General features: G+C 48.6%; 1 protein-coding gene across 1 annotated transcript in view; it reads left to right on the top strand.

Moving 5' to 3' along the window:
* Positions 1–17,511, top strand: part of CYFIP1 (cytoplasmic FMR1 interacting protein 1) — a 68,133-nt gene that overhangs the window by 31,161 nt on the left and 19,461 nt on the right. The window contains 9 exon segments of the mRNA XM_053658818.1: positions 1,151–1,298; positions 2,077–2,340; positions 2,342–2,618; positions 3,860–4,016; positions 5,178–5,274; positions 6,204–6,280; positions 6,389–6,497; positions 7,694–7,813; positions 15,005–15,204. Of these exon segments, the coding sequence (XP_053514793.1) occupies positions 1,151–1,298; positions 2,077–2,340; positions 2,342–2,618; positions 3,860–4,016; positions 5,178–5,274; positions 6,204–6,280; positions 6,389–6,497; positions 7,694–7,813; positions 15,005–15,204 (1,449 nt within the window).

The following is a 17,511-nucleotide window of genomic DNA, read 5'->3' as shown; positions in this document are numbered from 1 at the left end:
TTTTTTAAAAAAAGATTTTAGAGAGGGGAAGGGAGGGAGACAGAGAGGGAGAGAAACATCAATGTATGGTTGCCTCTCTGGTGCCCCCTACTGGGGACCTGGCTTGCAAGCTGAGGCATGTGCCCTGACTGGGAATCAAACCAGGGACCTTTTGGTTTGGAGCCCGGTGCTCAGTCCACTGAGCCACACCACACCACGCCCCTGCCCTGGGCTAAAGTTGTCTTTTAGAGACACCTTTGTCAAATGGAGCTCACAGGGTTCTCAAGTGCATTGATTTCATTGCGTTGCTTCATAGTTGGTGTATTAGTCCCCTGGCGTGGTGTGGGGTTTAACGTTAATGAAGTGCTCGTGTGTTCCACAGTGGGATGCTCATGACGTGGCAAAGTGCAGGGTGGTCTGGGTAACTTGAATAGCTCCATTGTCACCTGGCACCTTCCCTGTGAGCTGATCAGGACAGGTGCGTTGGTGCGTCTGCCGTGGGTGCAGCGCCTGCGGAGCCAGGGGGCGGGGCACACGTGCTGCGTGAGTTAGGGACACAGGCCCCGCTACCCCGGTTGTGTAGGTGAGTTCACGTTCCTGTTAGGAAACGGCGTCCAGCTGCTGGGAGGTCACGTGTCAGCTCCTACAATGGGTGTTTGTGAGCTGTGGTCCTGCCGCACTAAACATGACTCACTGTTCAGAAAACAAAACTTCACTTCCGGGCTAATGGATGCAAATTACAACCCCGTCAGATCTTCTGGGCCTAGTGGTGTCCCCAACGGGACGACCTGTTTTTTTTTTTTTTAAGGTTTTATTTATTTTTAGAGAGAGGGGAAAGGAGGGAGAAAGAGAGGGACGGAAACATCAATGCGTGGTTGCCCCTTGTGCACCCCCTGCTGGGAACTGGCCCACAAACCCAGGCCTGTGCCCTAACGGGGAATTGAACCTGGGACCTTCCGGTTCGCAGGCTGGTGCTCAACTCACTGAGCCACACCAGCCAGGGCGGAACAACCTATTTTTTAAATTTCCGGGGGAATTGGTCCAGCACCTCATTCCCCCTGGCTCCCCCCCCCCCCAGGGGCATTACTGTGTGAGAGCTGTGTGTCAGGTGGGGAGAGGCCGTGACCATCGTTGTCCCGACGATGTCAGCGCCGTGCACCCCATTCTCTAGCGTCCTGCAGGCCATCAGGAAGACCGTGTGCGACTGGGAGACAGGCCATGAGCCCTTCAACGACCCGGCCCTCCGGGGCGAGAAAGACCCCAAAAGCGGCTTCGACATTAAAGTGCCCCGGCGCGCCGTGGGACCCTCCAGCACGCAGGTTCTTGTCCCCCTGCTCCCCTCTGCTTCTGCCTGTCCCCTCCCCCTCCCTCCGCGTGGGCCAGCCCTGAGCCGGGCAGTCGGGCAGCGAGGCTGGGAGTGCAGTGCTGCCACCTGCGCCTGCCCGGGCAGATCGAGTACTGCCCGTGTCCTGTCTGACACTCTGTTCCTGGCCCCTGTGAGCCTGGGACATTGGCCAGGGTGCCCCTGGGGCTGTCGGGTTCAGTCATTTGCATGCTGAACTTCTTTGGCTGTCTTGACTCCCGTGTCCAAAGTGCGGGTGACAGCCTGTCTGCATCGACGCCGTTTCTGGGGGGTTGTATCCAGGGGGGTATTTCTGTGCATGGTTATAATGTTACACTGGGCCAGGAAAGATCCTTCTTAAATATCAAACTTGGCAAAGTTTTTAAATGTTACTTTTGTGTGTCCCCAGACTTAGTCACTGCTGCTGTTCTCTGTTGCCCCTGCGCGGGTCCCCGCTCCCCACCCCCCCAAGTGCGGCAGCTTTTTCTGACTCACACCTGACTGTACGCCCTTCTGCTTTACTCCTCCTCTTTGGGGGCTTGGCCCTTCTTGTCACCTCTCTGTTGGGACTTTAATGGTCTCTTCTGCCAGAAACTCCGAGAATTACCAGCGAAGCGTGGTGCTGGCCGCCAGCGAAATGCGCAGGGTCTGGGAGGAAGGCCCGTCCATGTCCGTCCCGTGTGCGTGTCCCCGCTCCGCGTGTCATGTGACTAACGCCTCTCTCCCGCCTCTCCCCCGTGTCTGTCCACGTCTAGCTGTACCTGGTGCGCACCATGGCGGAGTCCTTGAGCTCTGCTGAGCTGCTGCGGCAGCTCAAGTCTCTGGGCATGGAAAGGCTGTTGCATGTGGTTAACGCGTTTCTGAGGCAGTCCTACACCTATCCGCCTCTTTTAACCTTCGGTGGTAAGACATCGTTCGTTTATCTTGTCCATCTCCGCGCACGGAAGCGATGGCTCCGCGCAGGTCCTTCCTCCCAGGCAGCAGCCGCGCGGCCACGTAGGTGGGCGCCCAGCCCCCCGTAGAGGCGCGGGCGCCCGGCCCGGCCCGGATCAGGAACAGCGCTGCGTTGGGCGATGGCAGGTCGGCGCAACTAATGTACCGTGTGTATTTTCTCCCCCGCGAATGTTCCCTTGGATAACGCAGCTTTACATGGTGAGAACCATGCTAGAGTCCCTCATTGCGGACAAAAGTGGTTCCAAGAAAACTTTGAGAAGTAGCCTTGAAGGGCCCACGATTTTGGACATAGAAAAATTCCATCGAGAGTCCTTCTTCTACACTCACTTGATAAATTTCAGTGGTAAGAGAGGCTGCGGCCCCGCACCCGGCCCAGCATGTTCTAACACCGCTAACACCGTCGAGAACGCTTCCGCCTGCCTGACCGTCCCCTGCTGTGGCCCCCTCACACCCCGGTGGCGACGCGTGTCGTGACCCTCGTGGCATCCCCTCACCTGTCACTGTAAACGCATGGCCGGCCAGGGGCTCCCCCTGAGCGGGGTGGCTTCAGGAGCGTGGGGGCCGGGGGGCCGTAGCTGCCCTTCTACCTGACCACAAAGTCCTAGTAACCACCCAGGGACCAAAACCAGGCAAAAAGAATCTGTCACCTGGTTCAGGACCAAGACAGGGGCGGATCACAGAAATAGACCCCTCGGGCAGTGAGGTGTGCGACGTGGTGGTGACCAGACTCAGGCCGCCGGCCCGGGGTGACGCTGGGCACCTTGACCAGGGTGCCAGGCAGGTGCCCTCTGTCACCGTGAGTTGTCCACGTTTGCCCCTGTGTCATGGCCGACGCTCAGAGCGGGTCTCTTGGCTTGGTTGGGGTGCTGCAGGTTTGCAGTTAATAGCAGCTTTTTGTTTTTCACTCCATCATAAGACAGGTTTGTTTTTTAATCCTCATCCTAATATGAGTATTAATTTGAGAGGGAGGGAGAGAGGGAGAGAAACATCAACTGGTTGCCTCTCATGTGCCCCAACCAGAGACTGAACCCACACCCTGAGTATGTGCCCTGGCTGGAAATCGAACCCGTGACCTTCAGTCACAAGGACGATGCTCCAACCAGTTGAGCGACCAGACCTAGCCAGGGCACAGGACAGAGACTTAGAAGAATAAACATCTCCATGTTGCATAAGATAAACCTGCATTGAGTAATGCTATGTTTTAATCCTAAGTAAAATAAAGTAATTCTGGTTTATTTTTCCTTTTCAAAAGGACCGTTTTTTTCTCCCAGTCTCCCCAGGGGTTCACAGGGGTAACTTAGGTCCATTTGTGGGCACAGGTGTTCTGCTGGGCCCATGGTGGCTGGACACCGACTCTGTTCTTTCCCTGGGCGAGCGAGCACAGTCCAGGGTGGCTTTGCCCAGGGTGGCCCGTCCCTAGCGTGAGGCACCCCGGGACCCCGTCTGCTCACACCCTCTCCTGCATGGCTCGGGGCTGACTGCGCAGGCGCCACGCCCGGCACGGGCCCCGTCCTGTCCGTCTCTTGTCTGCCGAGCCTGTGGGGCGTGGCACAGACGGACACGCTGCTGTCTGTGTCCTCCAAGAAACTCTGCAGCAGTGCTGCGACCTGTCCCAGCTGTGGTTCCGTGAGTTCTTCCTGGAGCTGACGATGGGCCGGAGGATGCAGTTCCCCATCGAGATGTCCATGCCCTGGATCCTGACGGACCACATCCTGGAGACCAAGGAGGCGTCCATGATGGAGTGAGTGTCCGCGGGGACCTGGGTCTTTGGTGGCCTTTGGGGGCGGAAGGCAGGGGAGGGGCCTGTGTTCGGCACTTCATTCGGCGGCGTCATTCTTGGCTGAGATTTCAGAGGTTAATACAGGTCATGGGTTTCGTGGGTTTTGAGGAAAGTTGAGCTCACGTGGGAGCACTTGCCACTGGGTCTAGGCCGGTGAGGCTGGGGACTCAGCTGGGAATGGGGGACAGGAGATGTGGCCTGGCCTTGCGCCGGGCACAACCTCCAACCAGGTGAGTTGGGGAGAGGAAGGGTTGACTGCACAGCTTTGTTTTGAGGTCAGAACTCAGGGCCTGGGCAGGGGTCAGAGACATTCGAATTAGGAAATCCGTGAAGAGAAACTAGTAGAAAACGGGGCAGTCTTGTCTTGTAGGGACCTGGGTGGGCGGATGCAGGCGCCTTGGCGTGCGCTGTGCCTTGGGGTTGCCCTGCTGGGGTTGGCTCGGCTCTGCTGCTCACACGGCCCTCCCCCTGCTACACGGGCAGCCTCACACCCTCCAAGGGGCCTTCTGGAAATTTCTGGTCGCCGCCTTTTGTGCAGACGTGGGTCTTTCCACCACGCTGTGGGCGCTTGTGGTCATCCATGGGAGATAGGGCCTGTGTTTTTCTTTTTAAGTTGGGCAGTTCACTCTTTTTATCATTACTATTATTATTGTATTACTGTTATTGTTCCTTTCGTTTTGTTTTTATGACAGCATTTTTGCTTAATTTAGAGCACACAGAAAATAAACTGGGTCTTGTTTTGATGCAAACGCTGATGTTTTAAACATTGTACACGATGTTTATTAGGAATAATTCACTTTTAAAACTAAGAAAATCACTAGTTTTTGTGGTTATAAAAAATACTCCCTCTTGTGGTAAAACTCTTTGAAACAGGGTAAGGCAGGAGGTGCCGGAGCTTGGGGCCTCGGCCTGTCGGAGCGGCCTGTGTCCCCGAGTCCGGCTCAGGGCGGCTGGTGTGCGTGGTGCATGGGCGGGGCCCTGCAGGAGCTGCCGTGGCTGAGAGCGTCTCAGCCACGTGACTGACTCTCCTCCCACAACCCATGAGAGCAGAGCAGTGGTGGTTCTGGGCGGGGGCGGGGGAGGCTCCGTGAGCAAGGCCGGCTGACCGCCTGCCCTCCGCAGGTATGTCCTCTACTCGCTGGACTTGTACAATGACAGTGCCCACTACGCCCTCACCAAGTTCAACAAGCAGTTTCTCTACGACGAAATCGAGGCGGAGGTGAGAGCCCAGGAAAGCCTTAAACAAGCTTTCTTGTAATTTTCTGGTTCTGAGCATCAAGGAAGCAAACTTTCTAACACAGTGAGGTTTGAACAGTAGAATGAGCTTTTGGAATTGATAATTGGGGCTAATCCTCTGTCTGCACTTTTCTCTGTGCATTTATTCACGTGTCAGTTAGTCTTACAATATACTGTATTTTGCTGTGTATAATGCACACCTTTTTGCCCAAATTTTTTAGGGAAAAATAAGGGTGCTTATTATAATGATTACATACCGCAGGTATAATAATGATATAATCCTGTGTATAATGCGCACAAAAACGTGGGTGTGCATTATGCACGGCAAAGTACAGTAATCTGTGCCCTGGCCGGGTGGGTCAGTAGGTTGCAGCTGCGTCTCATAGCCAAAAGGTTGCAGGCTCGATCCCTGGTCACCGCTTGTGGAGGCAACCAATGGATGTTTCTTTCTCACATCGATGTGTGTGAGACAAACAACAAACAGTATAAGCTGTTGGGTGAGGCGCTTTTACACTGGACAGCCCACACCCAAGTGTCTGGTGATATGTGAACAGACAAGCTGCTTCTGCATCTTGGCTGTTGGGAATAGTGCTGCAGTGGCCACGGGGTTGCAGATCTTTTCTTTTCTTTTTTTTTAAGGGTTTTATTTATTTACTTTCAAACACAGGAGAAGGGAAGGAGAAAGAGAGAAACATCAGTGTGTGGTTGCCTCTCCCACGCCCTCTACTGGGGACCTGGCCCACAACTCAGGCATGCGCCCTGACTGGGGATCCAACTGCAACCCCCTGGCTCACAGGCCCATGCTCAATCCAACTGAGCCACACCAGCCAGGGCAAAAGATATTTTTTAAGTGTGTTATTTGATTTTGATTCAGGGAATCACAGTGGAATGTCCGCTTATTTTGTTTTTTAGGTGAATCTGTGCTTTGACCAGTTTGTTTACAAGTTGGCAGATCAGATATTTGCATATTATAAGGTTATGGCCGGAAGGTGAGTATGTGGTTTGTGGTTTGCCTAGGAAGCCTTGGGTAGGTTGATCTGATATATGCATTGAAACTAAGAGCAAGTGAGAAACGTCCCCTCTGCCTTCCCTTCTAGTTTGCTTCTTGATAAACGGTTACGATCCGAATGCAAGAACCAAGGGGCAGCGATCCACCTCCCGCCCTCCAACCGCTACGAGACACTCCTCAAACAGAGGCACGTGCAGGTAAGCAAAGCCCTTCCTGGCATGGTGACCTGCAGGTAACTTTTGAAGTGAACTCATAGAGTTCACTGGCTTTTAATAGATGGCAGTATGTTATATGACCGTGGGAACATCTTATTAAATCTTTAAGATTTTAAAGATACCTCTGGCTGCTGTGGCTCAGTGGAGTAAGTGCCAGGCTGCAAACTGAAAGGTCACAGGTTCAGTTCCCTATCAGGGCACGTGCCAGGGTTGCGGGCCAGGTCCCCAGTAGGAGGTGCGTGAGAGGAAACTGATGATGTATCTTTCCCACATTGTTTCTCTCCTTCCCTTTCTCTCTCCCTTATCTGCTGTCTAAAAGTAAATAAATAAAATCTTTAAAAAAGATTTTAAAAACAAGAGCTTTCTCTTAGATAACCTGAAACTAAAGGGAAAGCTTCCAGCGCTGTGCTCCGGCTCTGCTCCCCGCTCCCGGGGCAGGTATGGGGCCAGAGGCCTTGGCTCCTGTCTGGGAGCCCAGATGCCAGAACTTGAGAAGAAGCTCCGAGCCCTGGCTGGTGGCTCAGCTGGCTGGAGCATTGTCCCGCACACCGAAAGGTTGCAGGTTCTGTTCCCACTGAGGGCGCATGCCTAGGATGTAGGTTCCATCCCTGGTCAGGGCAAGTACAAGAGGAAACCAATCCATGTTTCTCTCTCATATTGATGTTTCTCTCTCTCTTTCTCCCTTCCTCGCTCTCTGAAAATCAACAAACGTACCTTCAGGTGAGGATTTTTTTAAAAAGAAGTTCTGAGAAATGAGAAATGCCCGTCAGGTCAGAGGTGTCAGAGAGGAGCTTTCTCCTGGCTAGTGCAGAGGATAAAACCACACTGTTCATCTTCTCTTTCTTTTTTTTTAAAATTTTATTTTTTATTTATTTTTAGAGAGAGGGAAAAGGAGAGAGAAAGAGAGGGAGAGAAACATCAGTGTGTGGTTGCCTCTTACACACCCCCTACTGGGGACCTGGCCTGCAACCCAGGCGTGTGCCCTGACTGGGAATTGAACTGGCCACTCTTTGGCTCCCAGGCCAGTGCTTAATCCACTGAGCCACACCAGCCAGGGCTTTTGTTTTTAAATTGTGTGCATTATTTGTCTTATCTTTTAGAAGCAGCCACTAGGGCGGAGATACGTACATATCCGTGCTTGTTTCTGTTGCTGACACTTTTCTCTCCCTGCACCCCAGCTCCTGGGCAGGTCCATCGACCTCAATCGCCTGATTACCCAGCGCGTTTCGGTGGCCATGTACAAGTCTCTGGAACTAGCAATTGGACGGTTTGAAAGTGAGGACCTGACCTCAATCGTCGTAAGTGCTCTTTCCTTCCTCAGGCTGAGTGGATTTGCTGGAGACGAATCACAAGGATGCTGACTGATTTGACTTCTGTTCTTATTGATAAAGTGAGCCAAGGATATGCTCAGTTTTTGCATAGAGATCCATTAAGCTTTGCCTATCCTGGGTATCTTGTTTTTAGCATCTGCTCTTGCTATTTACATTTGTAAGTTGACTTTGAAGAATCAATAATCCCTGACTTGAATCAGTCACACCTCTCATCATGGCAAAAGCATGAAAGGAAAAAAGTTTTGAAAATCAAAAAGGAATGAAGACAAAGAGGATTTGAGAGAACGTTATATCATACATGGTCAATGAAGGTCCAACATACATACCATAGGGTCCCTGAAGAAGGAAACCAGGGCACAGGATGGAGTGAACATTAAAAGTTGTGTGTTGGACAGTAATGTCAGGTTCGTGCCTACGTGCCCTCCCTTGTATCTGCCCTTGAAGTTGCAACAGATTGGGCAACTGTTATCCAGCCAAGGTTTCTCTGCTCAGCACACAGACACACTGAGGGGCAGATACATCGGTGCGTCTGAAGGTGGTATATCGGAGTGGTAGGGGAGGCAGGCTGGGGGGGGTGTCAGACATGGTCTGCAGGTGTGTTTCCTTGGCCACAGACAGTGGTGGAGGAATGAAGGTGTGGCCCACACACTGCTCCACGGTGGAGGGTGGTGTTGATGCCTGATAATCTGGCCTCCTCTCCCACCTTGGCGGCAGAAGCCAGTAGCAGCAGAGGAAATATGTCCACAGCTCTGTGCTCATGAGGAATAAGGAAGTAGCGCTGTAGGCTCGCTCATGAACCCAACTCCCCACTACCTGCCACACCCCCTCCCCCTGCCACAGCGGCTGTGTCCTGATGCCAAGGCAACCTGGACACAGCAGGAACACCTCCACCGAGTCCTCCAGGCACTGAGTCCCACAGCCACAGCAATGCCCCACCCACCCACCGTACACACACACAACCCTGGAGCTGCAGGAAGAACATGTACGAGAAAATACACGTAAAAACTTGCACTACAGCGCCATCTACTGGAAAACCAAAGAAAGACCTATTTATCAACCTGAAGTATTGTCAAGATGAAAAACTAAACTACCTAAGACACCTTGGCAGATGGATAGTCTGGAGTACTGTGAACAACCAAAGCAGTGTGGTACTAGAGAAAGTGACAAGTCTCCAGAAACTGGACCCAAAGTCAGGGAAGTCTGTAATTTGAATGACAGAGAGTTCAAAATGGCAATCATGAGGAAAACTTGAGACAGGCCATTGACTGAGCCCAGGAATAGAATTAATGAAGAAAAGCATACTTTACCAAAAAGATTGAAACTATAAGAAAGAATGAGCCCTGGATGGTGTGGCTCAGTTGGAGCATTGTCCCATAACCAAAAAGTTGCAGGTTCGATCCCTGGTCCAGGCATGTAGGGGAGGCAATCAACCGATGCTTCTTTCTCACATCGATGTTTCTCTCGCTTCCTCTCTCCCTTCATTTCTCTCTGAGAAAAAAAAAAAAGAACGAAACAAATTATGGAGCTGAAGAACTCAATAAATGTGATGAAGAATACTAGGAAATAGTGGTCCAGATGGAAAAATGAACTAGCCAGCTCAAAGAGTGAAACTGAAAGGATTCGGGTCTAAGAAGAGAACTAAGACCCTCTGAGAACCATCTGCCTCCATTAGAAGGAGCAGCATAGGGACAGTGGGTGGCCCAGGAGAAGAGAAACCAAAGGGAACACAGAGCCTATTCGAAGAAATGAGGGACAAGAATTTTCCAAGCCTGGGGTAGGAAGAGGACATGCAAGTACCGAGCTGGCCAAAATGGTTGTTTAGTTTTTTCCATGAAATACAAGACACATTTTCTATCGTCACCAGTAACTTCGTTGATTGGGCTATTTTCAGTACATCGCTCTCTCCGCTACTGGCTTCTAGTGGGCAGAGGCCAGGGGTGCCGCTCAACATCCTCCAATGTGTAAGATAGACTCTAGCAAAGAATTATTTGGCCAGAATGCCAATAGTACCACAAACCCCTTTTGAAATGGTCGATCAGTCACAGCACTTTCTCCATCCACTGCACAAACCTTTGCATTTCAGTGGCATTTTTACCTTTCTTTTAATAAGTAAACATATATGCCGAAAATGTGTATCTTCTTCCATCTTCAATATTAAAATGACTGCACAAAAATTCAACAATTTCGATAAGCTCTGTTTTAAGTGCACGCTGATATGACAGCTGTCACAATACAGTCTAACAAAACTGTTTCAAATGACATTAAAGACAACTAAGCACTACTGGAGCCATCATATGGAACAAAACAAATGAACTTTTTAGCCAACCCGATACAATGACTTAATTATCTCACTAACAAAAGACCTTCTCCAAGACACGTATTAAAACTATCAAAAGTTAATGATAAGAATTCTCATGGTATCTGGGAAGAAAACACAGTCACCTACAAAAGAAATAATCAGATTATCATATGTCTCAGTAGAAACCATACAGTATTGAGAAGAGGAAAAATGTATTCAAAATATTGAAAGAATGCAATCACCACCCAAGAATACTTTATCCAGCATCATTATCTTTAAGGTATGAAGCAGAGCCCTGGCTTGTGTGGCTCAGTGGATTGAGTGCCAGCTTGTTAACTGAAGGGTCACTGGTTCGATTCCCAGTCAGCACATCCCTGAGTTGCAGACCAGGTCCCCAGTAGGGAGTGTATAAGAGGCAACCACACACTGATGTTTCTCTCCCTTTCTCCCTCCCTTCCCCTCTGTCTAAAATAAATAAATAAAATCCTAAAAAAAAAAAATGAATAGCATGTTAAACAATTTTAAAGGTTATGGGGGAAAAGCATTAAACATAACTATAGGTACTACAGTTTGGCAGTGAACACACACCATAAAAAGAGCTAATTTGTGACAACAAAAACGTAAAGGGGAGGAGGAAGAGGACTGAACTTGTACAGGTGAACAAAGATAAGATGCAATTAGATGAAAAAAGACTATCTTAACTGTGAGATATTTCATGCAGACCTGGTCACCACAAAACAAAAATCCAGATCAGAGACATGGAACATAAAAAAAGAAAAAGCAGAGAAAATCATTCTAGAAAACAATCAAACTCGAGTAGCAGACAGGAACACAAAGGAGAAGGAACAATGGAGGTACAGACCAACCAGAGAACAAAGCATAAATTGGCTATAGTACATCCTTGTATACATTAGTAATCTCTCTAGATGTGAATGACAGAACTCAGCATCAAAAGGAAAAGAGTAGCTGGATGGATGAAAAAGAACAGCCCTGGCTGGTGTGGCTCAGTGGTGAGCTCCAGCCTGGGAACGGAAAGGTTGCTGGTTCAATTCCCAGTCAGGATACATGCCTGGGTTGTGGCCAGGTCCCCAGTAGGGGGTGTGTGAGAGGCAACCACACAATGACGTTTCTTTCCCTCTCTTTCTCCCTCCCTTTCCCTTTCTCTAAAAATAAGTAGATAAAATCTTTTTTTTAAAGAAAAGACCCAACTATGTTTCACCTTCAGGAGACTCTTTTTAGCTCTCAAGACAAACAGAAGCTCAAAGTGAGGGGTTAAATATGATGCTTCAACCAAATGGTATCTAGAGAAAATGGTATAGCCACACTTACAGCTGATGAAAGAGTTCAAGACAAAAAAAGGTCGTGAGACAAAGATGGACATTTAAAAATTATAAAGGGGACAATCCACCAAGAGGACATAACATTTATTAATATATATGTACTCCACCTGGAGCACCAGAATATACAAAGCCATTATTAACAGATCAAAAGAGGAATTGACCATATGCCATAATAGTGGAGAACTTGAACACCCCACTTTCATCAATGGGTAGATCATCCAGACAAAGTCAACAAGGAAACAATAGCCTTGAGTGACACAGGAGACCAGGAACATTCTCTAGGATAGACCACATGTTTATACACAAAACAAGTCAATAAATTTAAGAAGATTCACATCATATCAAGCACCTTTTCTGACCACAGCAATATGAAACTGGTAATCAACTACAAGAGGAGAGCTGGAAAAAATCACAAATATATAGAGATTAAACAAATATGTAGGATGCCACAAAACGATTATTGGGTGAATGAGGAGATAAAAGAAGATATCAAAAGATGCATAGAGACAAGTGAAAATGAAACTAACATACTCAAATCTGTGGGGTGCAGCAAAAGTTATACTAAGAAAAGTTTATATCGGTACAGACCTACCTCAAGAAGCAAGAAAATTTTCAAACAATCTAACAATACGCTTTAAGGATCTAGAAAAACAAGAACAAGCAAAGCCCAAAGTGAGCAGAAGGAAGGAAATGAAAGTAAATGAAATCGTGATTAAAAATAGGAAAAAAATGGATGAAACAAAGAGCTGGTTTTTTGAGAAGATAAAATTGACAAAACTTTAGCTACTTACTAAGAAGAAGACTCAAATAAAATTAGAAATGAAAGACAAAGTGGATACACAGAAACACGGCCATAAGAGAATACTAGGAAAAGCTATACACCACCAAATTAGACAACCTAAAAGAAGTGGAGAAATCCTTAGAAGCGTACAACCTTCCTAGACAGAACCATGAAGAATTAGCAAACCTGACTAGACTGATAACTAGCAAGGAAGTTGAAACGCCCACCAAAAACCTCCCCATAAAACAAAATCCAAGACCATGTGACTTAACTGCTGAGTTCTACAAAACATTAAAAGATTTAATAACTGTCCTTCTCAAACTCTTTGAAAAAACTTGTGAGGAGGGCGTGCTTTGTAACTTGTTTTGAGGCCAAAATTGCCCTGATACCAAGACCTGGCAGGGATAACAGAAGAAAATTACAGGCCAGTTTCTCTGATGAACATTGATGCAAAAATCCACAACAAAATACTATCAAAGAATGCGATGATACATTAAAATGATCATCCACCACGATTAAGAGGGATTCATTTCAGGGATGCAGGGATGAGTCAGCATCCACAAGTCAGTCTGTGTAATGCACCATATTAACACAAGCAAAGATACTGTATCTGTCGAGACCAGTAAAAATGTTTGACAAGATACAAAGTCCACTTATGATTAAAAAACACTCAATAAAATGGGTATCAAAGGAAAGTATCTTTGCCACATATGACAAAACCACAGCTAGCAATATGCTCATTGGTGAAAAACCTGAAAGCTTTTCCTTTAAGATTAGGAACAAGACAAGAAAACCTAGCCTCACCCTTATAATTTAATATAGTACTGGAAGTCCTAGCCATAGCAATTTGGCAAGAAAAAGAAATAAAAGGCGTTCATGTTGGAAAGAAAGTAGTAAAATTCACTATTTGGAGTTGACATGATTTTTATACATAGAAAATCCTAAAGACTCCATTACAAAGCTATTAGAAATAAACAGATAAAAGTTGCAGTAGACAAAATTAATACACCAAAATTTGTTGCATTTTTATATGCTAACAATGAACTACCCGAAGTAGAAGTGAAGGAAACAATTTCATTTGCAATCACTATAAAACTTAAAGATGGTGAGAGACTTGTACACTGAAAACTGTAAGACATTTTAGAAAGAAATTGAAGACGACACAAGAAATGGAATTATATTCCATGTTCATGGATTTGGGGAATTAACATTGTTAAAATGCCCACATTATCTGAAGCAATCTACAGATTCAATACAGTCGCTATCCAAAACCCAATGACATTTTCCCAAAAAACTGATTTAAAATTTCTCCAATTTATATGGGACCACAGGAGAACCTCAATTGCCAAAGCGTTTCTGAGAAAAAAATAACAAGGGTGGAGGGATCGCATTTCTGGTTTCAAATTGTATTAAAAGATATAGGAATTAAAACAGTGTGGTTATCCCAGTAAAACAGACAGACAACATCGCCCCACATAATGCACCTGTACAAGTTTGGGCAATTGATTTAGGACAAAGGAATCTGGAATATACAGCGGAGAAAGGAAAGTCTCTTCAGTAAATGGTGTTGGACAAACTGGGCCACCATGTGAAGCTAGACTACTGTCTTACACCACACACAAAACTTAACTCATGATGGGGTAGAGACTTGAATGTAAGACCCGAAACAATAAAAAGCATAGCAGAGAACATGGGCACTAAGCTTTTGGGCATTGGTCTCAGAAGTGTTTTTGTGGGTATGACTTTAAAAAACGGAAAACATCTCTGGTTGGTGTGGCTCAGTGCATTGACTGCCAGCCGGCAAACCAAAGGGTTGCTGGTTTGATTCCCAATCAGGGCACATGCCTAGGTTGCAGGCCAGGTCCCCAGTAGGGGGCAGTAGAGAGGTGACCAGTCCTTGTACCTCTGACCACACATTGATGTTTCTCTCTTTCTCCTTACCTTCCCCTTTCTCTAAAAATAAATAAATCTTTAAAATTAAAAGCCATTAAAAATATGTGTATCGTACACGCCCCATAGGTCATTTTAAATTTACCTGTAGTTACATTAGAAAAGGAAAAAAGTGGGTGAAATTAATAATCAGTTTTATTTAACCCAATGTAATAAATAATTCACAACCTAACATGTACCTATTATAAAAATATTGACATGGATGTTTTACATCCTTTGTCTCACGCCTGGTTTTTAAAACTTGGCGTGTGTCATACACCAAGCGCACCTGAGTTCGGACCAGCCAGGGTCTCCTTGCCACGTGGTGCAGGGGACAGAGCAGAGCTCGGCAGGTTTCCTGAGCTGACTGTGACTGTCCCTGCTGACTCTGCCAAACGTTGTGCCTTTGAGCAGGTCTGGGTGCGTTAGGGAAAACGACTCAGGCTGAGGCCTGGTGTGCAGGGCACACATCCAAATGGCCTCTGTGCTGTGGGCAGCCGGAGGCCAGTGGTGGCAGTGCAGAAGTGATCACAGAGCAGAAAGGCGATGGCCCTGAGGGAGCAACCATGGTGTGGAGGGGCATCGAAAGGAAGCAGACGGGGCGTGAGAGGTTTAGGCGTGAAAGGAACGCTCCTGTCCCCACCCTGGCTCCTGCCGCGTGCGGTCTAGGCCTGGCGCGCGGACCCCTCCTCGGTGTGCCCGGCGCTCTCCCCCCACCCCCGACCCCCGAGTGCTGCTGCACCTGAGGGGAATGGCGGCCACTGCCCGGGCCCAGGTCCACCCTCATTTCTGTCCCCGTGGCCCCGCAGGAGCTGGACGGCCTCTTGGAAATCAACCGCATGACCCACAAGCTGCTGAGCCGGTACCTGACGCTGGACAGCTTCGACGCCATGTTCCGGGAGGCCAACCACAACGTGTCTGCGCCCTACGGGAGGATCACGCTGCACGTCTTCTGGGAGCTCAACTACGACTTCCTGCCCAACTACTGCTACAACGGCTCCACCAACCGGTGAGCGCGCCGCAGTTCCGGTGCCGGGCCCCAGGGTGTGTGACAGGGTGGCCTCGGGGCCACCACCGCATCCCCCAGGTCGCAGGCCCATTCGGAACCTTTGAAATGAATTTCTGTGACTTTTCCTTAAATCGTTTTGCCTTGTGTTTGGAACTGGCATCTGCAAAGCTAGACTGCAGGAGAACCTGGTCAGCAGGCTGAGGAAAGGGCTGGGGTCCAACTGGGGCCACGTAGGAAATTGTGATTTTGTATTTTTTAAGTTTTTAAAAATTACTTCTTATTTTTTAAACACTGATTTGTTGTTCCACTTATTGATGCAGTTGTTGATTGCTTATTGTATGTGCCCTGACTGAGGATCGAACCTGCAACTTTGATGTATCTGGATGATGTTCTAACCAACTGTGCTGCTTAGCCAGGGCCTGATTATCTAGCGTTTCATTGTTTTTTATGGCATTTCCCAGAGATTTCTCAAAGGGAACGACGGAAGCTGTCCACTGAGCGGCCCGCGCTCCTTTGGGAGCCCCAGGGTCCTTGACGTTGCAGGGGCGGGGCCTCCGCGGTGAGGGAGGACCTCAGGTGAAGGTCGAAAGGTCAGGGTCTGAGATGGATGGTGCAAGCTCCGCCCTTCTGGTGTACTGCTGTTTCCTGAAAGGCGCGCCACGCCCATGAAGGAAAGCTGCGCGGGCAGTTGGGGATGCAGGTTCGGGTCTGAGGCCCCGCCCACAGAGGCGGCCGTGGGGGGGGCACCCTCACCCCCAGTCACTGAGGATGGAGCACATCCGGCTGTCCAAGGCCACCTGCCACCTGGCCTGCCAGCAGGGGTCTTGTTTTCGAAGACAAAGTTGCCAGATCAGGACGTTGGCATTGGGTCACCAATGCGACCTGGTGAAGATGAAAGTCTCAGGCCAGAGTCGCCTGTGGGGCCCTGAAGGGCGTGACTGATGAGAGGCGCCACGTGGCAGCCTGGCCTTCTGTTCCCCGAATCTACACAACACAGTCGAATGTCCATGACGAGGGAACAGCGCTGGCGCCGCCGCCTGTTCCCATGTATTCCCCCCCCCGCCTGCCAGGCTGTGAACATTGTGCCACACTGCGAGTTCGATCCCCAGTCAGGGCACACGCCTGTGCTGCTAAGTGCCCAGTTGCAACGTGCACGAGAGGCAACCATCCTTTCAGTTTGCACAGCAAGCACAGAGCCCCAGGGGGCTGCTGCCCACAAGTCACCTTTGGCAGCTGCTTACTGTGGAGCACCTGTGGGGTGGCATCTGGACCCTGTTCCACGTGTGTCAGGGGTTGGGCCACAGCTATGGACACATTTGTGGGCAGGCAGCCCCCTTGGGCCCAGGAACCAGGGCGTAATTCAGAGCCGGGCCTGTCATGGGACACGCCCTGGCCAGGGGACATCTGCCTTACTCAGGACCCCCACCTTCCATAAGTGTTGGGGAAAACCTAATTGTAACAGGTCGGCAGTGGAATTATTAAAACTGTATTATTTGGGAAGGACATTTTAAAATAGCGTTTTGTATGTCTAGGTTATGTGTGGAAAGCTAAGAAGACAGAACCGGTGGTTTCGGGGTTTGGGTTTTTTGGGTTTTTTTTTAAGATTTTATATATTTTTAGAGAGAGAGGAAGGGAGAGAGAAAGAGAGGGACAGAAACATCAATGTGTGGTTGCCTTTTGCACACTCTGTACTGGGTAACTGGTCTGCAAATCAGGCACACATCCTGACTGGGAATTGAACCCACAACCCTTTGGTTCACAGGCTGGTGCTGAATCCACTGAGCCACACCAGGCAGGGCAAGGTTTTCTTTTTCTTTTTCTTTTCCTTTTTTTTCACTTTATAAGAGTTTATTTAAGTCAAACTAAGGACAGACCCAGAAGCAAACTCTCAATGGTGCTAGCCAGTTTTATTTTTTTCTGAAGGAAAGCTGATTTTGAAAAAAAAAACAATTTTAAAGATTTTATTTATTTATTTTCAGAGAAGGGGAAGGGAGGGAGAAAGAGGGAGAGAAACATTACGTTAGAGAGTAACATCCAGCTGTTGCCTTTCACATGTGCCCTGGCCAGGGACCGAACCTGCAACCCGGGCATGTTCCCTGATGGGGACTCGAACACTCTACCTTTCCAGTTACTGGTTGATATCCAATCAACTGGGCCACACGGGCCAGGGCACCACCCAGTGTGTTAAACCCACACCGGAGCATTTTCTGAGAGGTGCCTGGTGCAGCAGAACCTCATTTGCTGTGGAGCATTTCCCCTTATTTTGCCTGCGTATTTCTAATGAATGATTTTGCCTGGGACTCTGGG

Source organism: Artibeus jamaicensis, unplaced genomic scaffold (genome assembly GCF_021234435.1).
Source record: "Artibeus jamaicensis isolate MK-2021 breed Jamaican fruit bat unplaced genomic scaffold, CSHL_Jam_final scaffold_612, whole genome shotgun sequence".
Taxonomy (NCBI): Eukaryota; Metazoa; Chordata; class Mammalia; order Chiroptera; family Phyllostomidae; genus Artibeus; species Artibeus jamaicensis.
Note: the sequence above shows the minus strand (reverse complement) of the source record. Positions and strands in the feature narration are given on the sequence as shown.